The 21,417-nt window shown below is 51.8% G+C and overlaps 3 protein-coding genes across 10 annotated transcripts; 1 reads left to right on the forward strand and 2 right to left on the reverse strand.

Moving 5' to 3' along the window:
* Positions 1–725: 725 nt before the first annotated feature.
* Positions 726–13,280, reverse strand: Xab2 (XPA binding protein 2). The gene is made up of 19 exons (XM_005085259.4): positions 13,151–13,280; positions 9,805–9,953; positions 9,405–9,528; positions 8,955–9,152; positions 7,196–7,330; positions 6,940–7,104; positions 5,109–5,253; positions 4,678–4,829; positions 4,468–4,587; positions 4,233–4,364; positions 4,012–4,143; positions 3,815–3,928; positions 2,338–2,500; positions 2,062–2,252; positions 1,784–1,906; positions 1,521–1,692; positions 1,175–1,304; positions 959–1,068; positions 726–858 (listed from the first exon to the last, which is right to left on the reverse strand). Exons 1-19 carry the CDS (start codon positions 13,199–13,201, stop codon positions 797–799), a joined length of 2,568 nt encoding a protein of 855 aa, XP_005085316.1. The 5' UTR covers positions 13,202–13,280; the 3' UTR covers positions 726–796.
* Positions 13,281–13,287: 7 nt separating this feature from the next.
* LOC101832679 (protein PET100 homolog, mitochondrial) lies at positions 13,288–15,134 on the forward strand. 3 transcript variants are annotated; one of them, XM_005085260.4, is made up of 4 exons: positions 13,352–13,477; positions 14,168–14,254; positions 14,427–14,459; positions 14,991–15,134. In XM_005085260.4, the coding sequence occupies exons 1-4, from the start codon at positions 13,451–13,453 to the stop codon at positions 15,072–15,074; spliced, it is 231 nt and encodes a 76-aa protein (XP_005085317.1). In that variant the 5' UTR covers positions 13,352–13,450; the 3' UTR covers positions 15,075–15,134. The 3 variants fall into 3 exon arrangements, with proteins under 3 accessions (XP_040587034.1, XP_005085317.1, XP_012980062.1); XM_013124608.2 differs by lacking the exon at positions 13,352–13,477 and adding an exon at positions 13,484–13,839; XM_040731100.1 differs by lacking the exon at positions 14,168–14,254 and having other exon boundaries at positions 13,288–13,477.
* A 2-nt stretch (positions 15,135–15,136) lies between these two features.
* On the reverse strand, positions 15,137–16,975 carry Pcp2 (Purkinje cell protein 2). 6 transcript variants are annotated; one of them, XM_005085263.4, is made up of 4 exons: positions 16,912–16,975; positions 16,695–16,809; positions 16,410–16,534; positions 15,137–15,323 (listed from the first exon to the last, which is right to left on the reverse strand). In XM_005085263.4, exons 1-4 carry the CDS (start codon positions 16,912–16,914, stop codon positions 15,204–15,206), a joined length of 363 nt encoding a protein of 120 aa, XP_005085320.1. In that variant the 5' UTR covers positions 16,915–16,975; the 3' UTR covers positions 15,137–15,203. The 6 variants fall into 6 exon arrangements, with proteins under 6 accessions (XP_005085320.1, XP_040587032.1, XP_012980061.1 ...); XM_040731098.1 differs by having other exon boundaries at positions 16,410–16,537; XM_013124607.3 differs by having other exon boundaries at positions 16,695–16,805; positions 16,912–16,970.
* Positions 16,976–21,417: the final 4,442 nt, after the last annotated feature.

Here is a 21,417-nt window from a genome sequence, read left to right on the forward strand (position 1 = left end):
TGGGCTGGCTCAGTTACAGTCTCTGAGCTTGGGATTCTGTATTCCTTCCCCAGAGTCCCAGGTCCAAGGATCCAGTTGCCACTGAAGGTGCGGGACTCAGGTGTAAAACTCACTACAGCCTGGCTTCCCAGACACCGCCAAATCATATACAGCTCGCCTCCTAAAGCCACCCCTGACTATCCCATGATCAAGCCAACAGCTGTCTCCCTCTGCCCCTGCTCACATGGCAGGCTGCATGACCTGCTCAAAACACAAATCTGATTATATCCCCTGATGCCAAAAGCCCCTTAATGGTTTAGAGGCAACTAATGGCTTCCCAGAGCTTAAGCAGCAAGGCCTCCACCCAGGATGTAGCCTGTGCACAGGGCCTGGCTCCTGGCCTCTAGCCAGCGATACAAGTGCCTCACAGGTTCACAGGGCCTGCTGACTACAGGAGGCTCATTGGTTTCTGAAGTCCCAGAGCTGTGACACGCACACAAGTGCCCCTCAGCTTGGGGTTCAAGGAGACTTCCTACTAGGCGAGCCTGACAAGAAGCCTGGGGTGGGACCAGGAACTGGCCCTGCAGCGTCCAGAACTGGCTCTACAGGGTGAGCCGCTGTCCACCTGCTGCCTCCCCACACTACCCCACCTCCCGTCCCAGCCAATCGGCTCAGTGCCAGGCCAGGCGGCTCTAAGGTAGTATGCCCTGGGGCGCCTGGGCAGCAGGAAGGAGGCCGAGACAGTGTTGTACAAAGAGGGGCTGTATTACAGTGGTGATTAAGGGGTAGGGCAGCAGGGAGAAAAAAGTGTGGAGGGTCAGTCTTCCTTTAGGCTCCCAAACACAGCAGCCGGCACACTCTGCTGTTCCAGTCGGACTTCTGTGGGGGAAGGCGGGGTGGAGGTGGTTACTCCTCTGGGGGTGGGGTGGAGAGTGACCCACCCCTGCCCTTGCCCCGGGCCCCTGGGCAGGCCACTGACCATTGGGTTCCAGGTCCATCTCATCCTCGTCCTCATCCTCGCCCAGCTGGATCTCCTCGGGGTTGGCCTGTTGAGTCAGCTCTGCCAGCTCCTCCCTGGATGCATCACTCCTAGAGTTGGAGAGGGAAGGTGGTCTCAGTGGGTCCCCTCCCCCACAGCCTCCCTGGAACACCCCTTCCCTCAGAGGGGCTGGGCCATGCCCGCTCCTGTCCTCACCTCACAAAGAAGATCTTGCTCTGGGCCCTAGGAGGCTGGTCCCGCTCCGCCTCAGCTGCTAGCTGCTCTGCCCGCTGTTCTAGCAACTTCATGTCATCCATGCCGCTCTGCCCAGGAGCCAGGTCAGACACTGGAGGTGCAGGGTGGGTGAGAGGAAAGGTCAGGGTCAGGCCTCAGGCCCTCTGCAAGGCACATCAGACCAGCCCAGGCTGAGGTTCCCAGGACTGACTCCTGGTGCTGCCAGACCCGGGAGGCCTGGGCTTGGGTAGAGAGCGCTCTGGGGTGGGGAAGACATTTCCCCATGTGGCCTGGTCAAGGTAAGGAAAGGGAGGTGACTGCAGCTCACCGGTGCCTGTGGCACTGCCCGACACCTTGAGCATCTGTGAAGCCATGAAGTTGACCTGAGTATTGTATGTGGCCTGCACACTCCGACGTATCCTCAGCATCTCCCTGATGGTGTCCTCATTACCGTGTCGAACCTCAAAGTCTTTCCATGTTTGCCAGAATGCCCCAGTTGTCTGTGGTGGGGTACAGGCATGTGTGAGCCAGGTGCTTGGTACAGATCCCCACTGCCCGCTCTTACCTTCCCGGACCCGGGCCCAGACCTACCCTCGGATCACAGATCTGGGAGCAGAAGCTGTAGATAGCCCGGGCACGGTCGATTTCACCAAGTTTGCACTCCATGTCTGCAAACCGCAGGCACATCTCACGGGCATGCTCATCAGACAGCACCTGGCACCATGCGGGCAGGGAGAGCAGGGGTGAGGGAAGGGGGTCAGTACCTGGCTCCAGGAAGGCCTTCTGCCACCCTCTACACATGCAGGCTTTCTGGGATCCTTGTGTTTGCCTCAACTCCAACCCCATGCCAGGTCACTAATGGCAGGTACCTCAATGGCCTTCTGGTAGATGCCACGAGTGTGGGTGACACCATAGATCTCGGCAGCCCGCTTGATGTAGATGTTAAACATATCATACTGCTGGGCTGGCTCCACGGCCCTGGTAGCACGGTCATACACAGCCATAGCATGACGGGCAAGGCCCCACTCCTCCTCCAGCTGTGCATAAAGCAGGTACAGGGCTGCACAGGGTGGAAGGGTCCAGTTAGTCCACAGCTCAGCCCACACCACACATCCCAATGGCCTGCGACAGTCCAGACTTCTTACTCTTGGCATATTTGGGTGGGCAGCCATCTAGCGCCTGCTCGAAGAGGTCCCGTGCTCGCTCCAACTTGCGGCCCCCATAGCGGGCAATGAATTTGGTCAGGTAGGTGCTCCAGATGTCTGACACATTGGGCCACTTGAACAGTGAGATGCCACGCTCGTATGCCTGTTTCCAAGGAAGCCATGCAGGTGTCAGCGCCCAGATACCCTTGGCTCATATCTTCTATAAGCCTGTCCAGGGTCCCTTCCTTGCCCTCCCCTCCATCATGGCACATACAAGTATGTCACCCTCTCTCCCTCCACCAAGCACAAGGACCTTAGGTATGGATGCAACAGGGACTTAAAACAGAGTTTGGTACCAAACATAAGAGGTCAGGTAGTTCCTAACCTCTACAGACACAGGCACCCATTGTCCTGGGAAAGGGGTCACATTCCTAGGCAGAAGGATTGGGACATGTGAATAAATGCAACCTCCCTACCTATGCATCTGTCTATGGTCACTACAAACACAAACACACACACATCCACAGCCACTACTGCACCCACCTACACCCTATTACTTCAACAATGACCAACAGGAGTAACACACATGGCTCCCACAGTCATTCTAGTTCACCCAAGTACTGGAAGAAAGACTCTACCTGGCTATACAGGAAGTGCCCACACCCCACACCATCTCATGCTGAGGCCCCGAGGCCCAGTGCTTTACCACGCAAGCATTTTATTTGGAAAGGAGGAAACAAGACTTAAAATGACATCGTTAGGGTAGACCTAACCAGTCACGACTGATGTCTTCCCAAGAGATCAAGGACCAAGATGTTGCTCAGTGGTGAGAGGCCCTGCTCTGAATGCCAAAAGGAATAAAAATTTCCCCCATGATAGTTACTGTTGTCGGCTAAACAGGATTCCAGAGTCAGATTAACAGGATTCTAGAATAACCAACCTAAGGGACTAACTTTAGCCATGTCTGAAGGATTATCTTTCTTATGTTAACTGAGATAGGAAGATCCAACGTGTGTGTGTGTGTGTGTGTGTGTGTGTGTGTGTGTATGTGTGTGTGTGTGTGTGTGTGTGTCTGTCCTTCCATCCCGTGTGCCATCCCATGGGCTGAGATCCTATACTACATAAGAGAAGAAACTCGGTCAATCGCTGACATTCACCCCTCTCTGCTTCTTGACTGCAGGGGCCATGTAAACAGCCACAGGATGTTTCTGTTGCCATGCCTTGCCTGCCATGGTAGAATACAGCCTAACCATGAGCCAGAATAAACTCTTCCCCCCTTCACTTGCCTGTCAGACGTTTTATCCCAGCAACAGTGAGAATAACTAACAGAAGCCCCTTCCCATGGTCCTGATGTGTCTAAACACAGATGCATAGACAGTGACAGTGAGAGGACACAAGGACAGGTGGCCATCTGCTGACATGGAGGAACTGCCTTACTGTGCCTTGGCCTTGACTTGCAGCCTTAGGCATGCCTCACCTTGAAGCTCTCCTCGAAGTACTTGTGCTCCTCTAGGAACATGGCATAGTTGATGACGATCTGTGGTGTGGCTATTCGCAGGTCCAGGATTCGGTCATACACGGCCTTGGTGGACTGTGGGGACAGAGATAGTCAGGGAATGCTCTGCTCTGGGGCTGGGAACTAGCTCTGCCTCACCCCTGCCCATGGCAGCTGACCTGGAAGGTGCCCAGACTTTCCTCCAAATCAGCAAGCATGGACCACACCTTCAGCGACTTGTATACACGGTTCTGCACGGGCTCTGAACCATCAAAGTACTCAGCCCGGCGGGCAGGCAATGCTGTAGCTTTCTGTACAGAGATAGTGGCAGAGGCAAGGAGACACTGAGGGGCTGTCCGACGCCCCACCACACACCCCTGGCTGATCTTCACATCCTTACCCGCAGCAGCTTCAAGGCCTCATCATAATTTTCATGTCGGAGCTCCAGCTCTCCACACTGGCACCACACGCTTGCCAGGTCATCCACTTGCTTGAAGTTCACCTTGGTGGCCTTCTCTAAGATGACACGGGCCTATGGTGATAGGCAGAGACCAACTGAGGTCCTGCCACTTGGCTACCCCCAAATCCCACGGTGAAAAGACCTGTATGTAGATGCACGCATAAATGTAACTCACATCATCCAGCTGTCCATTATCTTCATAAAACTTGGCAAATGCAACCCACAGTGTGTGGGGCTTGCCTGTGGCCTTGAAGGGGTCCACTGTCTGCACAGCCTCTGTGTATGTGTTGATAATCTGCAACAGGGGGGTCAGACAGGGAGGGCAGGGTTGGGCCATGGAAGCTATAAGGGGCAGGGCAAGATGGGCTGGGGGACTATCACCCACCTCCCGGGGGCGGCCCTGATGCAGGGCCACACGCTTGTGCCACTCGTGGACATGGTGTGGGTTCTGGCGCAGCAGGACGCTGTTAAGGAGTAGGGGCCGCCGGCTAATGAGCTGCTCAAAACGGGCCAGGCGCAACTCCAGGTCCACATCATCTGGGGGCCAAACATGCTCATGAAGCTAGGGAGGATGGAGGTGATGGCACAGGCCCTTGGCTATCTGCTCCAAGCTTCCCTCCAAGTCCAGTGTTGTAGCCCCTAAAGGGCCAGGCTAACTACCTACATCTAGCCCCAATCCTCCTGCCATGCCTATATCCACTTATGGCTATTCCAGGACTCCAGTGTCCACCCAGCCTCCCTCCTTGCCAGCCTCTGTTCCGCCGCAATGGCTACAATCCAACCCTCTCCTCCCCAGCCCACTATGCTGCATCGCACCCTCCTCCTCACGCCCCAGTTCAGAGGCAGTCTCCATCTTGGCTGCAATCATGCTCTCCTCGAACTGGGCATAGCTGTCGAACACCTGGGTGAAGTCCCGCACAGTCATCACAGTGCGCACAGCCTCCTCATACACGTCCCGAGCCTGTGGGGTTCAGACATGGCGTGAGGAAAAGTACAGAGGAGAGGCATGCGAGCCCACCCTGAGGACCCACTGCCAGCAAGCAGGGGCTGACCAGTGCTGAGCAAAGAATGGAGGCCTGCTGGCCTGTTCCTGCCCTACACTGCTGATGGTCTGGAGCTACAGGACCTACATAAGCTGGGTAGTCCCCTGAGCAACAGCATCTCAACACTCAAGTCAGACACTTCAATAAAGTCCTGGCCTTGTAAAGAACAGGCAAGTGCTGCGTGATGGTGGTGTACACCTTTAATCCCTTTAATCCTAGTGCAAGGGACGCAAAGGCAGGTGGATCTCTGTGAGTTCCAGGCCAGTCACAAAGGAAGTTCCAGGACAGCCAGAGCTACACAGAGAAACCCGTCCCGAAAAACAAAAACAAAAGAACAGGTGAGCAGCGACACTTCAGCTCCCACAGAACCCTGAGCTCAGCCTGCTGTGAAGCTATTTCTTCCTAATTGCAACATTCCCTTCTAGAGGAAGAAGGCGCCTAAGGCTCGGAAAGTAAATGAAACTCGGAAGACTCATGAGACCCCTCCCCAAGTTATATAAACAGTAACAATTGCTAGGGGTAGGGGGGTGTCTCCAACCAGTCCCCAAGTCATGCAGGAAGGGCCAGGAATGCAGCTTTGTAAATTGTCACCCAAACGGGTGGGTTTTCAGTGACACAGCTACTTTTGAGTCATCCATGTTCCTGTAATTAACCCCTCACCCATGTTTCTGTAAGGAAGCCCAATAAATTCACAGGCTTGCTATGTGTTTGCATTTGTAAAATAAAGAAAGAAATCACCAGGTACTGTATCTGTGGTGAAGAGACATTTGTTTGTGTCTTGACAGGAAAAGTCACACAACTCACGAGCTCGTGTTTTTATAGGCTCTTTACACCCCTACAGAGCACAGTCCCATTTCCCTACCTCATGTCCTCATGCAAGCACAAGGGGAAGGGCATTTGTGAGCTTTGCAACTGTCTTGCCTGAACCCTCCTGCCTTGCCCTGAATACCCCCTCCCCGCCCCAACCACTGCAAATCCCAATTCCCTGACATTACTCACTCCAGGCTTCCCCAGTAATTTCCTTAGACCATAGAGGCCCCAGTTAGTCCTCTGGAGACTCAGAGTCCCCCTTCCCAACTATCTGTTCCCCGCATGCCTCTTGGAAAGCAAGACAAGAAGGACAGCCACAGTCACAACAACACAAGGGGATTTTTTCACACTCAGGACACCTGCCACCCCACTGAGAGCTTGGGTTGATTCAGCTGACTGGGCTGGGCAGATGTCCTCGTCCTTCCTCACTGCACCATGTATGCCCCTCCTAAAGCTGCAAGCTACGTCACTATGTCGACAAGGACAATGCTCCCTGAACAGAGAAGCCTGGGCTTCAGTCAAGGGTACATGAGTGGCCGCACTCCTCCAAACAAGCTCCCAAACAGGACACTCATGCTTACAAGGTCCCAGACTGCACAGCTAGGAGGTAAGAGAAGCAGGCCCCGAGTCAGCCGGCCCTGAAGGGTCACCTGTCTATGGGGCTGCTGCACCGATCCTCAGTGCCAGAATGGCAAACGTGTGTATGGATGTGATGTGTCATACACTTCCTGTCCATGCACTTCCAGTGTCCTCCAGAGACCCGCCTCACAGCTGAGGCCTAGGTACCCACATACCTTCTCGAAGTGGCCACTGCGGATGTAGTAGTCAGCCAGGGAGCACCACAGCTTGCCCAGCTGGTCAGTGAAGCGGGTGAGCCCACCACGGATGATGGCGTCTACATTGAGGGACTGTACCTTGTCCGGATTCTGGGAGATAAGGTCACAGAGCTCGTGCCACAGCTGCAGGACACAGGGTGTCAGGGGAGCATCTCAGTCTCGGTCCAGGAGGGAGGACACCTCTCGCCCAGCCTCCATCTTCCAGTAGCCTCACCTGGTAGTTGGACTTGCCCGCCTTGGACACAAAGCGCTCATCATTCACCACCGTGGCCAGGCGTTGAGCAGCCTCGTCCAGCCGGTCACTGGATTTCAGGTACTCGATGTACTCCTCGGCACTCTCAGGACTGAGCTGGAGAACACCCGCCCCACTGGTGAACGGGGCTGCAGGAGATGACACCTCTCTCCTCACTCAGGGGCTCCAGGGCTCCCACCCCCCATTCACCAGTTTTTTAGCAAATAGACAGCCCCTACTAAGCCAGCCTTGGTTCTCTGGTGGTCAGTGCTAACTGTCAATTTGACAGAATCCAGAATCACTCAGAGTCTTACAGTATGTGAGATTATATGGACTATATAATTTAGACAAGAACACTCGTGTTTCTGTGCAGGGATCCTGTATAAGGTGCAGAGAGTTAACAGCACAGAAGCATGCACGCATAACTGTTTCTGATCTTGGATGCAATGTGGCTAGCTTCTCTTCTATGTACATCTGAACCATGAGTCAAAACAAACCCTTCTCCCTTAGATTGCTTCAAGGTGTTTTGTCACAGTCACAGGAAGAGGAACTGAGACAGTAGGCTAGCCTGGGCCTTCAGTCTCAGCCCTGAGTGGTCCAGCCTTGGCCATTCCTTTAGCCTTGATTGGGGATATCCTTCTGTATGCTGTGAATATGTTTCTCTTATTGGCTTGTGAATAAAACTGTTTTGGCCAATGGACAGGCAGGATGTAGCCAGGCAGAAAGTATAGGTGGGGCTACCGGACTAGGAGAATTCTTGGAAGAGGAACGGAGTGAGTCTCAAGAGAAATGCCATGTAGCTGCCGAGGAAGAAAGAGGTTCGGACATCACCAGTAAGTCAATACTGTGTGGAGATACACAGATTAATAGAAATGGGTTAATAATTAAGAGAGAGCTAGCCAACAAGAAGCCTGAGCCATTGGCCAAACAGTTTATAATTAATATAAGCCTCTATGTGTTTATTTGGAACTAAACAGCTGCGGAGCTGGCGGACCAGGATGAACAGAAACTTCTGTCTACACCTCCCCCCACACCCAACTCTATTTTTACGAAGTTTGACTCAGACCTGCTTCTGTCACAAGCTGCCACCATGCTAAGGAATTCACCGTAACACACAGCACAAACCTGAGCACACACACTCTGCCTGCAATGCTGCCCACTGCACACGTGTCTTATTCCTGCCTCTTATTACGGCTGCGGTTTTCTTCTGTTTCACATAGCTGGCTCATGCATGTGTCTATCAGTAGACTGAAAGTCCTGACTGCAGTATGCATGCTGTCCCTAGATCTCATCTATGCCCACTGTGGAAAAGGTATAAGCCAAAAGCTAATTACTTGGAAAGATCATAAACCATGGTGCTGGGGAAATGGATCAGTACAAAGCATTTGCCTTGCAAGTGTGAGGACTGGAGCTTGCATTCTTAGAACCCACATAAACCATGGGTAGCATGGTAGCACACTGGAGAGGCAGAGAGAGGGTATTGCTGGGGCTAGCTAGAACTAGCCAAATCTGGTACTGACTGGTATACTCTGGGTTCAGTAAGAGATCCTGCCTCAATAAAGTGGAGAGTAATTGAAGACGACACCTAGTGTCAACTTTGGGCCTCTACATGCATAGGTATGCAAAACACACCCACACATCATAGCCTCTTCTGCAGCCTATCTGTTACATGAGGGCCCTCATCCCAGTGAGCCAAGGCTTGGAAGCCGACATGGGAACAGGGCTATTCAATGGTGCTTACCTTGAGGAAGCGACGGTAGCCTCTCACGGCGGTCTCAGGCAGTGGGTGGGAGCGTAGGAAGCGAAGATACAGGGGCCAGATGCGAGAGTGCTGTGTGATGGGTAGTGCCCGGAGGGCACGGTCAAAGGTGCGGCGAGTGTGTGTCACTCGTCCCTGGTCCATGAGGAACTGGCAGTAGTCTAGCCACAGACGCGGCATCTGGAAATAATGGAGAGTGAAGGGTCTGGTCTGAGCCACAGGCTCCATGGCTTGCTTACCATCCACATCTAGGGCATAAGGGCAGCAGGGAGGCAATAGGCCTCAGTACCCCTCACTCAGGCTCTGTAAATAAGGCACCTCGCTAGTTCCTCGAGTCGGTGGACATTTTGGTGGACCTATACTCTGCTCTGCTAGAGCGCTATAAGGAAGGGGTGGACATCTGTCCCCAGCACACCCTCCTCAGCTCCCCACCTTGTGCATGAACACAAAGGCCCTCTCATGGCAGTTGTTGACATCCTCATAGGCAGGGTCAGTCACGCAGCGATGCTTCACCTGTGCCCGGCGTGCCTTCAGATAGCGGTACCAGAGTTTGTAGCTAGAGAGCAGTGAAGACAGATACGGCTTATGGAACTCTAGAACCCTTTCTTTGCTGGAGGCAACTGTAGTACAAAAAGGGACTGAGGAGGGGCGAGAGATCTGGCAAGGAAGGGAAAGACTGGGAATGAGGAAAGGTGTGACCATCAGGGGCTGTGAATATACAGTCTACATAAGGGAATACACAGCGATCATCTGACACATGACCACTTGTGTGTGACTGGGTATGGGGGGGGCTGGTGAGCAGGGTCGCACAGGGAAGGCCATTTGCACCTACCTGCAAGGAAGCAGCTTGAGTGCCCGCTCGTACAACTGATTGAGCCGGGGTTTCGGGGCCCCCTGTTTGAACTCGATGTAGCGGAGCCAGCACTTGACGGAGAACTGGTTCCGCATGATTTCTTCCTCATAGGGAAGGTCCTCTTCCTCCTGCCAGAGCCAGGGAAGGGGAGAAGAGAGGCCTATCCTTAGTCTCAGTGGAGTCACACCCCACACTGGACTTAGCACCAAACTCTAGGCATCTACTAAAATTCCATGCTCCACCAAAAGGCCATGGTGCAAGCCTACACTTCCATCACCAGAGAGGCAAAGGGCCTCAAAGGACAAAACAAATGGGAGGCTGTGAGAAGCCCAGTGGGTAGAGGCACCTGCCACCAAGCCCGAGGCCCTGAGCTCGGTCCACACGGTAGGAGAGAACCCCTTGAGCTGTCCTCTGCTTCCCACTCGCACACCGGTGGCACACGGTTTACCTCGTGCACATGCTAAAATCACAACTAAAAGGGTGGAAAGATGGCCCGGCCACACGAGCGTGATCACCTGAGCTCAGATCCCTAATCCCCATGTAAACGGCAGGCATGGCAGTGCATCTACAATCCCATTGTTGGGCCAGCACGCACAGGGAGACCCCCACAGCTTATTAGCCAGCCACTTAACCAGCCAGTGAGCTTCAGGGACAGTGAGAAGACTTTGTCTCAAAAAGTAAGATGGAGAGCAACTAAGGACTACAGCTAACATCTATTTCTGACAATACACATTCACACATTATAAACACACTACACTTAAAAACAAACAGGGGAGCCGGGCATTGGTGGCGCATGCCTTTAATCCCAGCACTCGGGAGGCAGAGGCAGGTGGATCTCTGTGAGTTTGAGGCCAGCCTGGTCTACAGTGCGAGCAATACAGAGAAACCCTGTCTCAAAAAAACAAAACAAAACAACCGCCCCCCCCAAACAAAAACAAAACAAACTAACAGGCTGGAGACATGGCTCAGCAGTTAAGACCTCTTGCAGAGGATTCCAACTCAGTCCTCATCTTCCCTACACTCATGTTCAGAACCACCTGTAGTAACTCCAGCCTCTGGCCTCTGTGAACACCACACAAACACACATACATAAGCATGATTTTTCTCTTCTTCTTTTGAAACAAGGTTTCTCTGTGTAGTCCTGCCTGTCCTGGAACTCACTCTGTAGACCAGGCTGACCTGGAACTCAGAGATCTGCCTGGCTCTGTCCCCCAAGTGATGGGATTAAAGGTGTGCTGGCATAAACATAATTAAAAAAAATCTTTAACAAGCAAAGAAACACAACACAGCAAGGTCCCAGGCATGGTTTCTTCTTCTGTTGAAAGAGGATTACCAGTCACTCAGATGCTATAGTACTGGTTCTCAGCCTATGAGTTGGGACCCCTTTGAGGGGACAAATAACCCTTTTCACAGGGTCGCCTAAAACCATTGGAAAACACACATGCTTACATTGTGATTCATAACAGTAGCAAAACAAAACAACTAGTTATGAAGTAGCAATGAAAGTTTTATGGATGGGTCATCAAAACACGAGGAAAAGTATGGAAGGGTCACAGCATTAAGGTTGAGAACCGGGCTGGAGAGACAGCTCAGAGGTTAAGAGCACTGGCTGCTCTTCCACAGGTCCTCAGTTCAATTCCCAGCAACCACATGGTGGCTCACAACCATCTGTAATGAGATCTAGTGCAGGCACAACATTGTATACATAATAAATAAATCTTTAAAAAACAAAGAAAAAGGTTGAGAGCCACTGTGCTAGAGTGTTAGTTCAGACCTCTGGCCCTCAGAACTCAACTGTCCACACAGACTTCTCAGCAGTTAGTGGTTAATGAGACCCCTGCCCAGATAGCAGCTTTGGCTAGTAAATCCTACTGCCCATTCCCTGGTCCCAATCCCCACACTCTAAAAGAAGTCTTTGACAATTTCATATACATACGCATACATATGCAGGGAGTATTAAACATTTTCACCATCCATTATCCTCTCCCATTCGTTCCCCATAATCTCCAGACTTTCATTACACCAAGACACAGGTCCAGGTGCCAAGTCTCTGCCACAAACAGCAGGCTGTGTCTACTTCCAACACACTTCTTCCCAGACATCAGGCCTGTGTTCCCACGCTCACACTGTCACCATAGCTTCATGCCAGTCCCAGATCATGAAGTTTTACACACACACACACACACACACACACACACCTACCTGCCGGGGTCTCACTTTTTGCTCTGGTTGTCCTGGAACTCACTATGTAGACCACACTGACCTCAGACTCACAGAGATCTGCCTACCTCTGCCTCCCAAGTGCTGGGATCAGAGGTATGTGCTACCACACTGAGCCCAAGATTTGAATGTTTTCAATTTATTTTTTCTTCTAGCCTCCTCTAGGAGGCAGGTACAAATGGATCTCTATGAGTTCAAGGGCAGACTGGTCTACAGTAAGTTGCAGTCCAGCCAGGGCTCCATAGTGAGATCCTATCTCAAACGAAACAAAAATAACACATTCACACACACACATGTGGGTGGGGGCTGGGGCTGGCAGAGGCTGGAGGTCCTCCTCAATTGCTCCACCTTGTTTTTGGGACAGGGTCTCTCACTAGCATCTTATGTAGCTGCGAGGGTTCTGAACTGAGGTCCTACACTTGGATAGCAAGCACTGTACCAACTGCGCCACCTCCTCAGCCCCAGGTAACTAAATCTTTACTTAAGCCACCGAGTCCACCAAACTTCTGGCCCTTCAGGATCTCACTAACCTGTACTTTAGCTCAACTTTACCCCAGACACTGCAAGCTAAAGGTTTTTAACTCGGGAGGTGGGGTGTAGATGACTTTGGAGTGCTTGCTTTGAGGTGCACGAGACTCTTGAACACAACCCGCTTAAGGCCCTTCACCCAGAACACTATGAACACGGTTTAAATATGGGGCCTCTATTTCGGCCACCAACTTTTCTCCCTTTTAGGATTCCAGGGGCCATCTACATCACTAGTCTTTTCTTCATACTCCAAGGTTCCTGTAGTCCCAGAAATCAAGGTGCTATCCAGAAGTCACAACTCTAACCTTGCCACTATGCCTATCAACATTCAAGCGGTTCCCCTGCCGCCCCATTCCCCTCTTGACCTCACTCCTCCCGGCCCGAGACATCAAGGCCTTAACCTCAACAGCAGCTCCTCACTCAGGCCACGAAAAATCTGACAAGTCGCCTTTGGCTCGTTAGGATTGGACATGCACAGTCTGGGCCTAAACCCCCGAGAGCCAGAGTCCCATCCTGGAAGGAATCTAGCCCCGGGTCTTCCCTCGCGGAGCACCCTTGGCCTCCGCCGCAGACTTACAAAAACAAGATCCGGCCGCTCGGGACGCGGAACTCGCGCCATCACCACCATCTTCCTGGCTTTCCAGACACAGACGAGAGTCGTGCTCTGATGGCGTCACTCACAGAAGACCCGCCCCCTCCGACCAGACCCGTATCGTCAAGGCAGTGACCGGAAGCAGAGGGGGGCGCCAGAAGATGACGCTGCCAAGTTATTGGCCACTCAGCTTCAGTACTGCTTCTTGAGATGCACCAATGAGATTTTGGATTGCTGGAGAGTCGCCTTTGGGCGGAAGTGGCTTCGTAGAACCGGAAAAGCGAGATGGGGGTGAAGCTGGAGGTGTTTCGGGTCAGTGAGCTCAGGAGTGTGTATGACATGTGGGCTCGGGCTCTTTCCGAATTTGAGAGTAGATGTGGGAAGAGAGATAAGAGCAGAGTGGGGAGTTCCACGGAGAGGGTATCTGAGCTGTGTATCGGAACCCCAGCGGAAGGAGCGCTGGATGTGGGGGCTTAGAATGGAGACCCCGGGCTTGGTCCGAGGAAGCGTCTCAGAGAGGCCGAAAGGAGACTTCAGATCCAGAGCGGGATTTCCAGAAGGAGATCCCTGAGCTCATAATGGACCTCCGATAGACTTACTCCTAGATGTAGGCGGCTATGATTGAAAAAACTGAGGCCCCTCTATTTGAAATGCTTCGAGGATCAGGTTGGGAGGTAATAACGTCTCAAGGATATGTCTTTGTAGTAAGAGTTCTTGGACTGTTGGTCTGCCCTGTTCCCCCATCCTCCACCGCGCGCCTTTGTGCACGAGTGCCTGTGTGTGTGTGTGTTTGAGAATGAGACTTGGACAGGACTATTAGGAATAAAGCTTGCTGAATCATGACGCCCAGGCTTTAAGGTGCCGGGTTTCCGTTCTCCTGGTAGGAGACCGAGATTTTGGCCTGTGTAGGAAGATAGATCTGTCTTCTGAGCTCTTCTGCAATCTCCCTGTATTAGAGTGGTGACAGTTCTGGGCTCTGTCCATCCATCTCTGCTTTTGCAGATGTCACTCTATCTCACTTTCCCCGTGGTTATGTTCTGGATCTCCAATCAGGCAGAGTGGTTTGAGGACTATGTTATCCAGCGCAAGGTGGGTATCAGGAGAGAGCTTGCTGGATCATTCCTGGGGATGGGGAAAGCAGGGTATGAGGCACTAACTTGGTGCTGGGGACCATTGCCTGCCTCCCATGAGTCAGCCCTGCACTGCGTGTGGGACTCCGGATTCTCCTGGCTTGTGTTCTCACCTGTGACTTTATCCACAGAGGGAGCTGTGGCCACGAGAGAAGGAGGGTCAGGTAAGTAACCGATTTTTCTAGGGGGCTTGGAATACATTTCACCCTCAGCCATAGATAGGAAATTGGAAACAGAAAAATGAATAGGAGTTCCAGGCAATCCTGGGCTAGAGACCTTGTTTTCACACACATTTCTTACTGTTCCGTGATGGTATACGCCTGTGTAGGGGGATGACCAGATTGAAACCAGCCTGGGCTGTATAGGGCTAGAGATTGAGAGTGGGGAATAAGGGGCTGTAATTCCAACATTCTAGCCCTTAGCAGATGGATACAGGAGGACCTGGAATTCTGGATGTTTTCTGCTGCATAGTGAGCTCAAGGCTAGCCCTGTCTTAAAAAGTAGGGAGGACACAAATGATTTCATGGATTGCCTTCTCCCTGAAGGATGAAGCTGAACTCACTGGTATGGTAGTTATGATTGGCATGGGGTCCCAATCATAACTCTCAAGCCAAAGGGTGGGTAGTGGGAGTAAGTCCAGGCCCTAGGGTGTGTACCCCTCCATCCTTTACGTCACACCCCTTTCCTCATCCCAGCGCCAGGAGCTAGAAGAATTCAAACAGAAGATGCGGAAGCAGAGGGAAGAGAGACTTCTTCAAGCTGCTCAGAAGAACTCCTGAGACCTCCAAGTCCTTAAGTCCCAGCCCCTCCACCCAGGAAATAACACACACTCAATTCTTCGTTATTAGTGCCAAGTGTTTTATTGTTCTTTTCAGGGGCCGGTCTGGGGCCCAGGATGGCTAGAACTCTCAAGGAGCTTGTGTCTGGGGTTGGGGGCTGCTGTTCCTGCGGAAGCTGAGTGCAGCAGGGTCCTGAGGGGTGAGCAAGGGTTGAGGGCTGAGGGTCCCAGGTCGTTTCTGCATTCCATCCTGCAGGTGAAGAAGGGTCAGAAAGAGGGAGGGGACCAAGAAAGTGCAAGCCAGAGGTGCCTCCAAACAACATTTCTTTTTGTCTGCCTTCATCTGCCAATCAGGGTGGTATTTGGTATGACATGGAACTCTCAGTGGGGTCTTGATTAGAACATGGGCTGTTGGTTTACACCTGTAATCCCAGCACTCAAGAAGAGGCTGGAGAATTATCTCAAGGTCAAAGCCATCCTGGTCTACACAGAAAGTTCCAGGTTCACAACGGACTCAAAAACAAATAAATGGACTGAGGAGATAACTCAGTCATTAAAATCCTTGCTGTGTGCACATGAAGACCTGAGTTTTATCCCTAACCCCAAAGTGAAAAGCCAGATGTGTCCTTATGCACTTGTAATCTCAGTGCTTGAGTAGAGTTAGGAGGATCCCTAGGGTTTCCTGCCCAGGGAGCCAGGTCTACTTGGTGAGTTCCAGGGCAGCGAAAGATCCTGTCTCAAATAACAAGGTGATGGTGGTTCCTAAGGAACAGTATCAGAGATGGGCACATGGACCTGTAACATGTATGCTAGTGTTCACAGACACAGGGCTGGGAGTGTAGCTCAGTTGGCAGAGAATGCACCAAAGTTCTAGATTCCATCCCCATCCACACAGATGCTCCTGGTGGCTCATACCTGTGACACTAGCATCCAGGAGATACATGTAGTGCATTTGAGGTCACCTGGAGCTACATGAAACCCTATTTCAAAAACAGTAAGACAAACACCCCAAAGCAGAACCTATGTTCTTCACTAATATGGTTGTGTGAGCTCGTGCCCTCCTCCCAGCAGGGTCACCATAGGAAAACTTTTCTTCCCCTATGCCCTTCCCCAGATACACAGATGTGGCAGGAGCTGTGACTTCCAGCCATGCCTCTGTACTGGAATGAGCCCTGCATGATCCTCAGCCCCTCTGACATCCACCTGCACTTTCCTTTGCCAGAGAACAAGACATGTAGAAATAGAGTCCCATCCTATCTTGGTTGGAGATGAGGCATAGACCTAGAGAGCTATACCGCTACCCGCCACAGCCACAGGTGATCGAGACAACACTTACCTTGGGACCGATAGGTTGGAAGCCAGGCAGGGAATTGACTGTTACCCGCTGATCATCCATGCGGCGGCCCTGGGTGTCTGCCAGCATATCCATGAGGTTGTCCATCTCTGGAGCAGAGCTACCCTCTGCTTGGAGCACAGACAGGTGGTCATGGATACAAATGAAGTCACATGCTGCTCCCAGCCTGACTCCCAAGATCCACAAACCCTCGGAATCCCTTCATCCCTGCCACATTTGCTTCTCAGGCAGCACCCCCACCCCAATCCTGCATCGTGTCCAGCTTACGGCTTTCTGGGGTCTGGCCTGGACCAGTCTGCAAGGAACAGCGTTGCTCCTCCATCCGGTCGCCCTGCACGTGGCTCAGGAGGTTGAAGAAGCCTTCTTGGTCTGGTGAACCTGCCTTGGGCACAGACATGCTTGGTTTAGTTGGGTGCTGTGCCCTTCCTGTCTTCTGTCAAGCTCCCACCTGAACTGGTGTCTGCCTTCCCATCTCTGCTCTCACCATAGTCCTCGCAGGTCTGTGGAGTTTCTCCAAATGAAACAGGAGTCTCCTTCCCTGACCTACCCCCACCCCGCCCCCCACCTCCCAGCCTGGGGCCCCAGCCTGCAGCACAATTTCACAAGGTACTGTCTCCAGAGACAGTATTCCACCACTGTCCTAGATCAAGACCAGACTGGGGATGGTTTGGGGGTTGGGACACTTACCAAGGAAATGGGGCTCAGAAGTGCCCCTAAATCATAACACCTACCGTCTCTTGGGGAGACAGTACTAAGAATCCATCCGTTTGCCCTGGGCAGGGGGAGGGTGCTTATACCCTCCTACTGTACCCCCATGTGTTATGGTAACTGGGTCAGGGGACCCCAGAGACTTGCTTGCTAATTAGATGCCCTACAAACGAAGTGATCCTGTCAATCAGGGGTGCTGAGACCTCAAGGAGCTGGTGGTGGAGTCAGGCAGAGCCCTCTTACCTTGTCCAGAAAGTCTGAGCCCCCCTCGCCCCTTGATTCTTCCTGATCCATCACGTGTCTCTCCCACACTTTCCTCCTGGCTTGTGACAGGTTCCCCACACCTCAGAGGGCCTTTTAAAGGGCCAGGATGTAGGGGAAGGGGGAGCGGATACCTTTCCCCATCCCAAAATCCCCAGCTCACATCCCATCTGCTCCCACCCACGCTTAAGCCCCAGAAAGATGATCTCTAGGTAATTGTTCATCCAGACTGATGCTGAGGTGGGTGAGGGTGGAGGGGGTAGGGCAGTCCAGGTTAGGACCTCACCGGGCACAGCCATGTTCACAGGGCCTTGAGGACTTTCAAGTGGGGCCAGGAAGAAGCCAGTGCCATGCTGAAGACCAGCCGACAGGAGGGTGGAGCCTGCAGGATGTCCCTACCCAAGCCATCCAGTTTCTGTCTTAGGTTCATTCCCTTGCAGGGCAGGTGACATCTGCAGGGGATAGCCAAGGAGGGAGTTGGGGTCTTCAAATCCCTGCACCCTCCACAGACACACAAGTCAACTCGGCTCAGGCTACTCACCACCCCTGAGGTCCTGTGCGCCCCTAGGACCATCCTGAAAGAAACTTCACTCCTGTTCATCTGCCCCTCAAAGGCCAAGTTGAGTGTCCTCAGTTTCTCATTCCCACATGGAACAGGAGAGGAAGTCCCTGTCTACCCCAGAAAACAGTTGAAGCTTTCTGATCATATCCTGAGAGCCTGGTCCTGTCTCCAAGAGCCTTTCAGGTAACCAGTTAAGCTTCTTTTCCAGTACTGGAGAGACTCCTGGTAAGAGCTCTGGCTGCTTTTCCAGAGTCCTGGGTTCAATTCCCAGCACCCACATAACAGCTCACAACCATCTGTAACTCTAGTTCAAAGGGATCTATTCCTCTCTTCTGGCCTCCCTGGGCACCAGGCACACTCGTGGTGTATACATACATACAGGCAAAACACACACATAAAATACAACAAACTTTTTTTTTGAATTTTTGAGACAGGGTTTCTCTGTATTGCTTTGAAGGCTGTCCTGGAACTTGCTCTGTAGATCAGGCTGGCCTCGAACTCATGGAGATCCACCAGCCTCTGCCTCCCCAGTGCTGGGATTAAAGGTGGCTATGGAATCAGTACTCTTACCACCACCACCTGCCTTAGCTCTGCCACAACCATCTAGGCCCCAATCCTCAGTAAACAGTGTGGTGTCCTATTTGTTGTAGAATGTCTGCACTCCCTAAGGGCTCCTGGAGTTGAGTGTCCCTCATAAGGTGGTTTAAAGCTGTAGGGATTTAGTGTATCATAGTCCTTTTGAAACCAGGGTGTGGGGGCATTCTTCCCTGCCTCTCCATGCCTTTGGTCTTGGGTCCCTGCCTGTGTAGACACATGGTACTCTTTCCGTGTGTCCTCATCTTTATAAGCTAGCAGCTTTGGGTTTTTATTTGTTTGTTTGAAATAGGATCTTCAATACACCCCCAGCTGGCCTACATCTTGTTGATCAGGCTGACCTTGAACTTGCAGCAACACTCCAGGCTCTGCCTTCTGAGTGTGCCACCATACTCAGTGGCTGTAAAGCCACTTACATTTCTATAATTTATTGTGTGGGGTGAACACATATGTCAGAGGACAGCCTCCTGGGGTCGGCTCCTCTTTCACCTTCATGTGGGTTCTAGGGACCTCACACAGCTTGTTAGAACTGAGCAACAAGCCCTTCCCACAGAGCCATCTTGCCAGCTCAAGGCCATTTGAAAAAAAAACTGTGTGTGTACATATTCATAAGTCTACTGGTGCATGTGTGTATACGTGAGTGTGCCGGCCAGAGGACAACTCCTGTGTCAGAAACTGCCCACTTCCTTTAAGACACACATCTGTAAACCCAGCTCTCAGGAAGCTGAATTGGGAAGATCTCAAGTTCAAGGCCAACTTGGACTACATAGGAAGCTCTAGGTCAGCCAGAGTTACATAAGAATACCCAGGTTCAAACAACTGTGAGACCAAAACAGGAACAATATACCTTGAAAGTTAACATGAAACCAAACCGGGAAAATATACCTTGTAGGTTAAGGGTTCTCTTTGCAGTTAAGACAGTTAAGAATAAGTTTGTCCTGTGCAGGTTAAGGTTTCCATCTGTAGTCGAAGAATAAGTTCCTGTTTTTTCTGTGTTTAAGTCCTTGCAAGTTAAAGATTCTATTTACAATTAAGAATAAGTTCCTGTTTCTGGAAAACACATTTTTCAACCTACACTAAGCTTGTGACCCCATTCACATGATGTGTATCCTGACCCCTCCCTTCCTAACAATGTGTGACAGCCAACTCTCACCCTGTGAACACCTTATCTCACCTGTAAAAGGGAACTCAAGAGGCAGGGGCTGCTCTCTAAAATCCCGACTTAGGGAGAAGCAGCCGGACCTGCCAGGCCCTAGTGCATCCCAGCGTGCTTTAATCATTCTGAATGAAAAAGTAAAGAGGGAAGGGAAGGGAACATGACTCCTCCTATGCATGATGGAGGAGAAGGTTTATTGTAGATATGTGGGACAACATAGCCATTGTCAGGGACAGGGACATCTGGGAAAGTCCAGAGTGGACATGACCAGACTGAGCTCTGTCATGTGAGGATGGGGGAGAGGAAGAGGGAGAGGAGATGGGAATCAGATGTAGCAGCCAGGAGGCCCAAAGGTCCAGAGAAGGCGAGTAACTGAAATGCTTGGAGTATCTAGGAAGGGCTGGAGAATTCAGGGTAGGTGGCAGGGTGTGACAGCCAGGAGGGCCCTGTAACAGGTGGAGACTGAAGGATGCTGGGAGAACCTGGTGGCCGGGTCCACTTTGATGTGTTAAGCTGGCACACAGAGGCAATTGTCATCCTGTGTGGTCCTTTTTTGTTGTTATTGTTGTTGTTTTGAGACAGGGTTTCTCTGTGTATCTCTGACTGTGTTGGAACTAGCTCTTGTAGACCAGGCTGGTGTTGACCTCACAGGGATCCACCTGCCTCTGTCTCCCAAGCGCTGGGATTAAAGGCGTTTGCGAGTGCCACCACCTCCCAGCCTGTGTGTGTGGTTCTTCGCATAAGGAGACTAGCAAACAGCTGGAGTTGTAGCTCAGTGGTAAAGTGCTTGCCTACATGTGAGATCCTGGGTTTGATCCTCAGTCATCACCCCCCCCCCCTTAAGAACTAGGAACCTCCTCAAAGCTCAGAAAACACGTGAACGAGGGGGCAGGACGAATGTGAAAGGAGGAGGAAGTGCTATAAAATGCTGTCTTCAGGTCATGACATGGCTATTACATTCATGAAGTCCCTGCGCTTAAGGTTTCCTGCACAAGATCAGGTCAACAGTGTCAGTCAAAATTCTAGAAGGCAGCACTAACTGGACACAATGGATTACAAACGGAACAAAACAAGAGAAGACATGAAGTGGAGAGGGCTACATTGTATGCACGTATGAAAGTATCATGTGCAATTAATATATGCTGATATAAAAGACTGGGAAGCATTTCTTTATGAACAGGCACAGATCTGTGGTCACAGTCCCCGTGTCGCGTCTTATGTTTCTGTTTCAGCACGGCTCTGTCACAGAATAAGACTGTGAGAAAACTGCATTGAAAAAGTACATAGTACATGGTGGAATCTCCAGGCTTCCGGAGTCTACCAAATACTTACTGCCCAATCTGGTGCTACTAGTCTTTGGATTACAGAAGGCTATTCTAACAGTTCCAGATATAGAAGGCGCGGTAGTCCTTTGAGTGGGCACACTATAATCACAGATGGAGGAACTTCTGCACAGGGTGGTCCTGGTACCCAGGTGAGATGGGTGTTTTTATAGCTCTACCGTCGCGCTGAGTAAACTGATCTCAATGTGTGTGAGCAAGGGAGCACTCCCATGAAGGACTCCTCCAGGGCGCACACAAACTGGGGATTGTCGGTCTGAGCCCCCGTCAGTGCACCTGCCCTCGAAGCGGAACAAACTGCTGCAGCTGGGACCCAACTTCCTGGAGGCAGGGAGAGAATCAGATGACCATGGGGCGGGACCAGGTGCG

Source organism: Mesocricetus auratus, unplaced genomic scaffold, assembly GCF_017639785.1.
Source record: "Mesocricetus auratus isolate SY011 unplaced genomic scaffold, BCM_Maur_2.0 Super-Scaffold_100025, whole genome shotgun sequence".
Taxonomy (NCBI): Eukaryota; Metazoa; Chordata; class Mammalia; order Rodentia; family Cricetidae; genus Mesocricetus; species Mesocricetus auratus.

What these genes read in the sequence shown, in the direction of transcription:
- Xab2 (XM_005085259.4), bottom strand. Translation starts at nt 13,201, where the DNA reads ATGGTGGTGATGGCGCGAGTTCCGCGTCCCGAGCGGCCGGATCTTGTT. An exon ending in CTCAAGCTGCTTCCTTGCAG is followed by an intron (nt 9,529 to 9,804) that starts GTAGGTGCAAAT and finishes ACTGCTCTCTAG; the next exon opens with CTACAAACTCTGGTACCGCT. An exon ending in GCTACCGTCGCTTCCTCAAG is followed by an intron (nt 7,331 to 8,954) that starts GTAAGCACCATT and finishes GGTGTTCTCCAG; the next exon opens with CTCAGTCCTGAGAGTGCCGA.
- LOC101832679 (XM_013124608.2), top strand. Translation starts at nt 13,783, where the DNA reads ATGATTGAAAAAACTGAGGCCCCTCTATTTGAAATGCTTCGAGGATCA. An exon ending in TTCGAGGATCAGGTTGGGAG is followed by an intron (nt 13,840 to 14,167) that starts GTAATAACGTCT and finishes CTGCTTTTGCAG; the next exon opens with ATGTCACTCTATCTCACTTT. An exon ending in ACTATGTTATCCAGCGCAAG is followed by an intron (nt 14,255 to 14,426) that starts GTGGGTATCAGG and finishes CTTTATCCACAG; the next exon opens with AGGGAGCTGTGGCCACGAGA.
- Pcp2 (XM_040731097.1), bottom strand. Translation starts at nt 16,824, where the DNA reads ATGTCTGTGCCCAAGGCAGGTTCACCAGACCAAGAAGGCTTCTTCAAC. An exon ending in AGGCCAGACCCCAGAAAGCC is followed by an intron (nt 16,538 to 16,694) that starts GTAAGCTGGACA and finishes CTGTGCTCCAAG; the next exon opens with CAGAGGGTAGCTCTGCTCCA. An exon ending in TCCAACCTATCGGTCCCAAG is followed by an intron (nt 15,324 to 16,409) that starts GTAAGTGTTGTC and finishes CTTCACCTGCAG; the next exon opens with GATGGAATGCAGAAACGACC.